The sequence below is a fragment of the Otolemur garnettii genome, unplaced genomic scaffold, assembly GCF_000181295.1.
Source record: "Otolemur garnettii isolate 467f Iridium unplaced genomic scaffold, OtoGar3 scaffold00003, whole genome shotgun sequence".
Lineage (NCBI taxonomy): Eukaryota > Metazoa > Chordata > Mammalia > Primates > Galagidae > Otolemur > Otolemur garnettii.
Window position 1 is genome coordinate 35,281,681 of NW_003852398.1, and position 9,564 is coordinate 35,291,244.

Sequence of the window (9,564 nt, forward strand, 5' to 3'; positions counted from 1 at the left end):
AAAAAATAGCCAGGCACTGTGGTCCCAGTTACTTGGGAGGCGGAGGCAGGAGACTCGCATGAGCCCAGGAGTTGGAGTTTGCTGTGAGCTGTGATGCCACAGCACTCTACCCAGGGGGACAGCTTGAGGCTCTGTCTCAAAAAAAAAGAAAATAAGACTCTTTGGGAGGCGCCTATGGCTCAAAGGAGTAGGGCACGGGCCCCATATGCCAGAGGTGGTGGGTTCAAACCCAGCCCTGGCCAAAAACTACAAAAAAAAAAAAAAGACTCTTTGAGGGACCTCACTAAAGTTTGGTCTACAGAGGAGTCTTTGTCACCACTACAAAAATAACCTCCAAGATACTGAGTGGGGTAAAAAAAAAAAAAAGTTGCAGAATGGGCATGATGGCTCATGTTCCTAATTCTAGTACTTAGGGAGGCTGAGGCAGGAGAACTGCTTGAGGCCTGGACCTCAAGAGTAGCCTGAGAAGAGATCCCGTCTCTTAAAAAAAAAAAAAAGGGAAAATTAGCTAGGCATGGTGGTCTGCATCTATAGTCCCAGGTACTTGGAAGGCTGAGGCAGGAGGATCACTTGAGCCTAGGAGTCTGAGGTCACAGTGAGTGAGCTATGATTGACGGCACTGGACTCTAGCCCAGGTGACAGTGAGACACCCTCCCCCCCACCCCCCCCACCCCCGCCGTCTCGAGAAAAACAAAAAGTTGCAAAATGATACATACAGAATAATACCATTTAACATAAATATTTTTAACTCACAAAGCAATGATGCTTTCCTCAAATATGCATATGTATGTATAAATGCATCAAAAAAGAAAAGTACATATATAAAAAAGTAGCTCAAGCAATCCACCTGCCTTGCAGAGTTTGAGGTTGCTGTGAGCTATGATGCCACTGCACTCTACCAAGGGCAAAGAAAAATAAAAAAAAAAGAAAGAAAAAGTAGCAGGATTACCTCTAAGAAATTAACTGGAACTGGAGATATTATCAAAACCAACTTTAATCCAATGTACACACCCCTATTATGAAATTAATTTATACCTTTTATATGAAAGCTATAACCTAGTAACAGCCCAAGAATACAGGGAGGAGGGAAGGAGCAGGGAGGGGGAAACGGGTGGAGGGAGGGGGATTGGAGAGATCACTTCTGTGGTTTATCTTACAAGGGTACAAGTGAATCTTTCTAAAAGTAGAATATGAACGTTTTAACACAATAACTAAGAAAATGACATGAAAGCTATGTTAACCAGTTTGATGGAAATGTTTCAAATTGTATGTGAAAACCCCACACCGTACCCCAGAAGTGCATTAATGTACATAGTTACCATTCAATAAAAAAAAATAAAAATAATAATTAAAAAACCAACTTTATTCTTATTTCTTTTTTTAATTCCTCTATGGGAAGAATTCCTACATAGTGTGCAATTAAACAACACATATAAAAAACTAGAGCCTTCCCTGCCAGAATTTCCCCTTTAATACTCTCATGCAGTTGGACTGACCCTGTTAAGGTTCACAGAGATAAAGGGCTATTGGCACTATTTTACGCCTATCCTTGCAGTCTGGCATTCAAAATTCTTTCACCATCCCCCCACCTCTCTATTCATTGCCTAGCTCACTCCCATGTCCTATGACAAAATACTCACTGGTGGAAGGAGTGCGGATCATCCACATCATGGCCATCTGGGGCCAAAGGATTGGAAAACGGCTCACCTGACAAAAATAATTGACATTAATTTAATCAGTCTCGACATTTTAGTGTCGGGTTCTGTGCAGAAATTGGGGATACAGAAGTAAACAATATAGAAGAAAAGCAAGAACAGCAGCAGTGTGAATTCCACGCAGTTAACTGCTGAAATGGGAAAACACAAGGAGCTGTGGGAACACAAAGGAGGGGTCCCTACATCTGAGTTGGAGGATCGCATCTCAAGTACTACAAGAAAAATAAGCAGGCGCAACGCAGAACTATGTATAAGGAAACACGGGTAGGGTAAAGGATCCACCGACAAAAGTCGCCGGTCGTCACTTAAAGCAGGAATGAGGCTCGAGGACCGAGACTGGAGCTGTCCGGCCTCATATGGGGTCCAACGGCTTCGCCGGGTTCCTAGCGTCACACACACAGATACAAGGCTTAAGCTCAGAAGCTAAAATAACACGCTAAGTGCCCCTAGTGCCTCGAGGAAGAAAAGGCAGATGACCGGAGCCTTACTATCTCGCTCCGGCATTTTGCCCGCGGTCTTTCAACGCCGAGAACCGAGCCGCCAACACTACACCGTCCAGCCTTTCCCACAGTGCACCTCAGAATTCAACCCACACTGCTTTGCGTTCCGAGCCTTTCCGCTTCCGGCCTCTCCCCTGGGTCCTACCCAGTGCGCAGGAAAACCTCCCAGTTGCCCTATGACACTTTTATGTCATTGGCTAAATTTTACCCCGCCCCTCTGTCAGCCAACCTATAACCGAGGAGGAAAAGTCCGCCATTGGGCCGACTGGAGAACTTGGCTGGAAAGTGTGCAATTGCGCCCTCAGTGATTTTGGAAATGGCGGCGGCCGCAGCAGGTCGAGGAATCGGGACAAAGCTGGGACTGCGTGAGATTCGCATCCACTTATGCCAGCGCTCACCCGGCAGCCAGGGTGTCAGGTGAGGGGCGGCGTGGTGAGACGGGAGGGCTTCGAGACATCGGGGTCATGACCTCGACCTCTCGGGTGTTAGGGAAGTCAGCGCCGACAGCACGGGCGGCGCTTTCTCCGGCCCCGCAGGGACTTCATCGAGAAACGCTATGTGGAAGTGAAGAAGGCGAACCCCGACCTGCCCATCCTAATCCGCGAATGCTCCGACGTACAGCCAAAGCTCTGGGCCCGCTACGGTGAGTGCGGGACGCCCAAGGTCTGGGACTCCGGTGGGGGAACGAGGGTTCGAAAAGAGCAGGGACCTCTCAGTGTCTTGCAGAAACCTGTGGAGAAACTAGAACTTGGACTTCAGCCTTGCTGTTAGCCTTGTTGCCATGACAAAGTTTAAATTTGCACGGTTGTATGAGGCAGCATCTACATGGAGGCTGACCAAATCCTGCGTAGGGACCAGGAGCTGACATTTTTGTAGTTCAAAATGGGCTTCAGATAGAGAAGAGATGCTAGTTAATTCCCGTCAATGTGGAACCTTCCACATAACGTGTAGCCAGTGTCAGTCCAGGTAGTGAGCGAGAATCTCAATTATATGGAGAACTCAATGCTAGGCCTTGTGCTGAGTGCTTTCCTGCCTAACTCTCATTTAATAATCATCAGTTATATGAGGAGATGGATTCTTTTTTCTCATTGTAGGGATTTGAATACCCTACAGAACATATCTAAAGTAATGCAGCTAGAATATACATAATAAGCCTTTACTTTTGTTCCTTTACTTTTGTTCCCCTTTCCTAGGATGCCCATACCTCTCCCAGACTGCCATAGCTTGCACTTCGTTATTATTCAGGTTGTTATTATTGTCAGAACTTATATATTGCCACCTCAAAAAGGCATTCCCTGACCAGTTATGTAATAATGCCTCTTGAGCCTTTTTATATTATCCTCTCCCTATATATTGCAATCTGAAACATTTTTGTAATTTTGTAACACACTGTAGGTATGAAATAAGTATTTATGCATTCTCTAGAAGAAGACCTTACACCAGGGGTCCTCAAACTTTTTAAACAGAGGGCCAGTTCACTTTCCCTCAGACTGTTGGAGGGCCAGACTGCGGCCCCGGGAGGAGTCAGCTGCCAAGCAGAACAGACAGCAGCGGCAAAAATACCCATTGGGCCAGATAAATGTCCTAGGCGGGCTGCACGGGGCCCACAGGCTGTAGTTTGAGGACAGCTGCCTTACACATACTAAATAATGGGGTTTTAATTAACAGCTTTTTAACTATACTGTACCCTAGGAATATCTGGGGGCAGGGAGCAGGAGACAGTCACATGTAAGGAAGATTGCATCTAAAAGTGGGCATCTGTAGTATGATACACAATAATAACTGGAAGAGGAAAAAGGTCTCCTTCCAAAAACCAGTAAATTACAAGGGAAGACAAACACGAGTAACTTACTTTGTGCTAGGTATTATGCTACATGGCATATGGAGACCACAGAATGGGCACCCAGCCAAGGATAGGCCCACACAGTATAGTGCTTATACTATTAATAATAAATGCCCACAGTGCTCCTTAAAGGCTTTCTGAAATACCTTCCTTCTCATTGTGGCCACTTAGAATCAGTTGAAATTCTAGTTGCAAATGGGCTTCCAATATGTGTCTGAGACCTACTGGATTAATTCTAGGCATTCCAGATATACTTAGGCCATATCCCTTTACTATCCTTCCCAAATTAAAACTGTTAGATAAAGACAAAAACCTCTTATACCATGGTAGCCTCGACAGTGCAGAAGAAATAGTAAGTCACCTCCTTCTCTCCTCAGCATTTGGCCAAGAGAAGAATGTCTCATTGAACAACTTCAGTACTGATCAGGTAACCAGAGCCCTGGAGAATGTGCTAAGTGGCAAAGCCTGAAACCTCCACTGAGGGTTAAAAACAACAGCCCCAGAGCCTGGGCTCTGCTGGACTCAGTACAGTATGGAAAGATGTGTTCTGTTCCTTATAAAGCTTGCACGTAAAATGTTGTTCCAGGGTGTACTTGTCCTCATTCTACCCCTGACCCCTTAATGTGCAACCACTGAGGCAAAGCAGTTTAATATAAAAATAAAACTTTATTCTGTCTCATCAAAAGCTACCTCTAGTGAAGGGAAAAAAGTAAGGGGTGGGGTTCCAGGGCCCCAGAATAAGGTCAATGAATCCCTTCTGGTCCTCCTTGCCTGAACAGTGATGAGTTAAAGAGGAAGAGCTGGGGTCTGACAATCTTGGCTTTTGGTATGGGAGAGCATGAGACCTAATTATGGTCCTAAAACTCCAGAAGGCTCTCCTCCTAAGAGAAAGTAGGCAAAGAAATGGGAGCCAAGAGGAGCAGAATAAATTCAGAAGCCAGGTCACCCATGAAGAGCTGTCTGCCACAGAGCATGCACACGATCTTGGAGCTGGGCCACCTCCTGATGCCTTTCCAGGGCCTTCAGCCCTGATTGCTGCAGAAAGGCCTGAACAGCCTAAGGGCAAGGAAGCAAAGGTTTAAAACATGCATCCCATGACTCAGTGCCTGTAGCACAGTGGTTACAGCACCAGCCACAAACACCAAGGGTGGTAGGTTCAAACCCAGCCCGGGCCACCTAAACAACAATGACAACTGCAACGAAAAAAAAAAAAATAGCCAGCTGTTATGGCAGCTATTTGGGAGGCTGAAGCAAGAGAATCACTTAAACCCAAGAGTTTGAGGCTACTGTGATGTGATGGCACTCTACCAAGGGCAACATAGTGAGACTCTGTCTCAAAAAAAGTAAATAAATAAAAATAAAACATGTATCCCTGGGTCCTGAAACCTGATTGCCACAGCTTCATAAGTTAGCCCACTTTTATCCCACAGACGATAAAGGTTCTAACCTGGAACAAATATTGGTTAGCCAGATCCAGAGAAGAAACTATAATTAAGACTAGATGGGAAGGGGGGGAGGGGTGCCATTATGAGGCTTCAGAGCAGGGATAGTTGGAGACCAGGGCCATAAACCTACCTCTGGCTGATAAAGGAAGAGCAGGTGCAGCAGCTCCAAACTCTGGCCCACTACTTCAGTGTCTGAAACAGCCAGCATGTTCAACAAAGAGGGCAGCAGGGGCCCTCGCCACAGCTGCTGGCAGTAAGCAGGACCTTTCTCTGCAACATTGCACAGAACTGTGAGGACCTACAGATAGATAAGTATATAGTCTCCACAAAGGATGAAAACCAAAGATCATGATAGCTAAAATATACAGAATGCTGACCACATACATGCACAGGCACAGTGCAAAGCTCTTTTATATGCATGTTCTATAATCCCCACAACTGCCCTCTAAGGTAGAATTATCCCCAATTGTAAATGAGAAGACTGAAGCTTAAGATGATTTGTTAACTTGCCCAACGATAGTAGCCAGTAATCCAGTTTAGGGACTCATACCTAGACTGGTCTGACACCACAAGATACCATACCACCTGCTAGCTCTCAACTAAGGGTACTTTTGGGGCTCAGGACTGCTCCCCCTTTAAAGTCTTACCACCAGGTGTCAGACTTAAGCAAACCCAATACATACCATTACGCTCACCACATTAGAAACTGGCAACAGCTGCAAGAGGGGCTCAATCAGATCCAGGGAGAGCAAGGACGTACAGAAACTAGGACTGTTTGCTGAAAGAGAAGTATCTTAACTGGAGCCTGAACTGCTCCCCTACCAGTCCCATCCACCTCTGCCTAAGCCATGAGGAAATATCCCCAAAATCTAACCAGTAAGGTTGTTGAGGAGCCAGAGGCCCTCAGGGAGCAGGCTGGGCTGTTTCTGGAGGAAGAACTGCAAAAGGACAAATAAGGCTGCCATAACACGTTCATCTCTGAGTTGCATTTGCTCTCCCATAGTCTCCACTACTGCTTCTGTTAGCAGGTTGCTTATACACCGAAGCACAGGGCATGCCAGCTACAAAGGCAAATTGGGGGTCAGATGTAAGTTGAAGAGAAAGGGCAGATTATGAAGAAACAATCTCCCAGACTTTGACTTGTGCTCTTCACCTACCAGTTCCAGTCCTGCATCCTCAGTTCTCTGGATATCCCCAGCCAAGTACAACAGCAGAAGCCCCAGAGTGGACAGTGCCCCATGGGTGATGAGCAGGGCATTGTTGACCTGGCTGGCAATGGAAAGCAAGCAGCCACTGTACAATTCTATCTTTAAACTGACAAACAGCCTAGGTCTGTGGTCTCCTGAACTCCAAAAAGAGGAAGGACCACGGAGGGATAAAAACTCACTATAGCAATACCAAAAACTGAAGTTCAAAGACTTGAGTGTCATGGAAAGGAACCCCAGGGAAGGTCTATCGCACTTTCACAACTGGCCTGTGTTACCTGCAGGTGATATAGTGAAGACACCAGGCAAACTCCACAGCCACCCCAGGGTTCAACTTTGGACCAGGTTGCAACAACTGCAGCATGTGCTGAGGGAGAGTAGAGCCCAGAATGGAGCTGCTGGCAGAAGCAGGACTGTAAGTAGGAACCACAAAGATGCCAGTGGCTCTTCCCAAACCTTGATAATAGGTAGCAAAATGCCCAAATCCAAAGCTCTTCCTGGCCAGACACATGGAGTTAAATGTGCAACAGCTATGGAAATCAGACATCAAGGCATCTACGGTTTATACAATTGAGTGGGTGACCTCTGGCTGTATATCTGCAGACACAGTTTCACTTACGGAATGATCTTCTCTGGAGCTTCCTTAGCCTGTAAAAGCTGCGACAAAGCATATCCAAGGGCTTCCAGCACAGCCACATGGGGGGACTAAAAGTAGACAATGGAAAGATCTGATTCTAGATGCTGGGTCATAAAGTCTGAGACATTCATTCAGCCCCTTGGCACAGAGGATGGAGCTACCTAACCAAAGTAGGTGAAGCATATGGAGAACAAGGAGAGGGTTGCCCAGGTTGGGAGGCAGGAAGCACTCACCTGGATGCAGGCAGCCATGGCTGGAACAATGCCCTGTGGCAGGAGCTGGCTTCTCACAGCCTCACTCTCCACAATCAGGTTACCCAGTGTATACAGACACAGCTCCTGAGCGCAGGCAACAAAAGCACTGGGCTTGGTCCAACTCTCATTGGGAAAGTGGGATACAGAGGGTCACAGCATGAGGAAGATGGAGATAGAGAGGCTCTGTCCTTGAGCTTTAGGAGAGGGTGGGGAGATAAGGCATGTATGCATGCATGGCTGTGGGCACGGAGGAAACAGGTTTTCTTCTTTTCCATACCTGCCAGCTCAAGTTGGACCCTAGAGCACAATTTTTTCAGCTAAACAAAGAACACGGTAGGAAGAGACAGGACTTACTATGAAGTCTGAGCTGTGACCGGAGAGGTAGGTGAGGAGGTAAGAAGTGGCTGGCAGGCAGGCCTCAGCCACTGCAGACTGCTCAGAATGAGAGAGCTCATGCAGGCACCGAGCCGCCTCAAGCTGTAGCAGAGCATGGTTACTGGTCAGGAGCCCCACCAGGGTCCGCATGCTGCCTTCCAGCCTACATGAGTTGAGCACCAGAGCTCTGCTTAGCCTGCAGTGCATCCCTCAGACCCCCAGCCATCCACTCACACCACCCACACTGACCGGATGAAGTTTTGCTGTGTCTCAGGGTGCTGCAAGCCTCGACGAAGGCTGACTAAAGCCCTCTCTCTGTCCTTTTCCTCTGTCCCCCGCTGGGCTAGCCTCAGGAACTGCTGGACCTACAGCCCAGGGAAGGAAGAGAAGAACATATAGTTGCCAGGAAGCAAGTCCTGAGTTTATCTCTCCCCCCTTCACCTGTGAACCTTTCAGTATCAGACCACCCTCAACACTTGTTAACCACTAATCTAATAAGCACCAACCTTACAGCCGGATAGACAGAAGTGGGAATGAGAACTGAATTCCAACCACCGAAGTCACTTACTCTACATGGATCCTGAACCTAAGTTTCCTCACCCAAAAAAGAATAACAACAATATCTACCCTGTTTTCTTACAGGGTTACTTCAAAGATAATATTCAAATCTCTCAGCCTAGCAAAGCCTGCCCCTCCGGCCATTCTCCTGATGCAATCTACACTCCAACACCATCTAGCATGAGTTGTTTTTGAAAACTACCAAGTTTTTGCACATGTTATTCAATCTGCCTGAGATACCCTCTCCAGATTCCCACTCTCTTAAGATTTCTGCTTGTCATTGTCTCTGGAAAGTTAGCTCTTTTGGCTTCCTTTGGCAGACTTGAGAGTTCCTTGTGTGCTTCATATTTCCTTCCATTATGACAAGAGGTAGCATTCTGTCCTTTCACTAGGCTGTGAGCACTTCAAAGAAAGGGACTGTATCTTACTTTATCTTTTTTTTTTTTTAAGAGAGCATCTCACTCTGTTGCCCAGGCTAGAATGCTGTGGCATAAGCCTAGCTCACAGAAATATCAAAATCCTGGGTCTAAGCGATCCTCCTGCCTCAGCCTCCCAAGTAACTGGGAATACAGGTGCACAGCACAAAGCCGGGCTAATTTTTCAATTTTTAGTAGAGACAGAGTCTCACTCTTGCTCAGACTAGTCTCAAACTCCTTAGCTCAAATGACCCTCCTAAAGGGTCCTATTCCAGCCTCTCAGAATACTAGGATTACAGGCATTAGCCACTGCATCCAGACTGGGACTCTATCTTTTCATCTTTGTGTACCTCAGTGCCCAGCACACACACTGTCCTGGCATAAAGCAAGCACACAATGAATACATAATATAACTAGGCATTCATGCTTTGTAAATATATTTATAAATATAAACAATACAAACATGGAGGATACTCATGCTTGCTGAATAAATACTTTCATTTATTCATTTAATAAATACTAAGCACCTACTATATGCCAGACATTGTGCAGGCATCTAGGCTCTCAAGGATGACAAATACGAAAGGGTCTAAGTTTTGCTGGGTTTAAAGTCTCC

General features: G+C 46.4%; 3 protein-coding genes across 6 annotated transcripts in view; 1 reads left to right on the forward strand and 2 right to left on the reverse strand.

The window, feature by feature from the left end:
- The window catches only part of IK (IK cytokine), a 15,298-nt gene extending 12,959 nt beyond the window's left edge, over positions 1 to 2,339 (reverse strand). The window contains exons 1-2 of the mRNA XM_003782126.3: positions 2,204 to 2,339; positions 1,641 to 1,707 (exon numbers count right to left, since the gene is read on the reverse strand). Of these exons, the coding sequence (XP_003782174.1) occupies positions 1,641 to 1,707; positions 2,204 to 2,219 (83 nt within the window). The 5' untranslated portion in view covers positions 2,220 to 2,339. The remainder of the gene's footprint in view (positions 1 to 1,640; positions 1,708 to 2,203) is intronic.
- A 117-nt stretch (positions 2,340 to 2,456) lies between these two features.
- On the forward strand, positions 2,457 to 4,743 carry NDUFA2 (NADH:ubiquinone oxidoreductase subunit A2). Its single transcript, XM_003782127.3, has 3 exons — positions 2,457 to 2,632; positions 2,752 to 2,858; positions 4,436 to 4,743. Exons 1-3 carry the CDS (start codon positions 2,532 to 2,534, stop codon positions 4,525 to 4,527), a joined length of 300 nt encoding a protein of 99 aa, XP_003782175.1. The 5' UTR covers positions 2,457 to 2,531; the 3' UTR covers positions 4,528 to 4,743.
- The window catches only part of TMCO6 (transmembrane and coiled-coil domains 6), a 6,402-nt gene continuing 1,481 nt past the window's right edge, over positions 4,644 to 9,564 (reverse strand). The window contains exons 3-12 of one of the 4 annotated variants that reach the window (XM_023515861.1): positions 8,224 to 8,339; positions 7,954 to 8,137; positions 7,579 to 7,683; positions 7,328 to 7,413; positions 6,987 to 7,103; positions 6,661 to 6,772; positions 6,378 to 6,564; positions 6,187 to 6,281; positions 5,634 to 5,801; positions 4,644 to 5,114 (exon numbers count right to left, since the gene is read on the reverse strand). In XM_023515861.1, the coding sequence (XP_023371629.1) occupies positions 5,001 to 5,114; positions 5,634 to 5,801; positions 6,187 to 6,281; positions 6,378 to 6,564; positions 6,661 to 6,772; positions 6,987 to 7,103; positions 7,328 to 7,413; positions 7,579 to 7,683; positions 7,954 to 8,137; positions 8,224 to 8,339 (1,284 nt within the window). In that variant the 3' untranslated portion in view covers positions 4,644 to 5,000. Of the gene's footprint in view, positions 5,115 to 5,633; positions 5,802 to 6,186; positions 6,282 to 6,377; positions 6,565 to 6,660; positions 6,773 to 6,986; positions 7,122 to 7,327; positions 7,414 to 7,578; positions 7,684 to 7,953; positions 8,138 to 8,223; positions 8,340 to 9,564 lie in introns of all 4 variants that reach the window. The other 3 variants (XM_023515860.1, XM_023515858.1, XM_023515864.1) reach the window with 3 other exon arrangements.

Bases quoted from the DNA above. Each gene is read 5' to 3' on its own strand.
- NDUFA2 (XM_003782127.3), top strand. From the start codon at position 2,532: ATGGCGGCGGCCGCAGCAGGTCGAGGAATCGGGACAAAGCTGGGACTG. The intron at 2,633-2,751 runs GTGAGGGGCGGC...CCGGCCCCGCAG, and splicing joins CCCGGCAGCCAGGGTGTCAG to GGACTTCATCGAGAAACGCT. The intron at 2,859-4,435 runs GTGAGTGCGGGA...TTCTCTCCTCAG, and splicing joins AAAGCTCTGGGCCCGCTACG to CATTTGGCCAAGAGAAGAAT.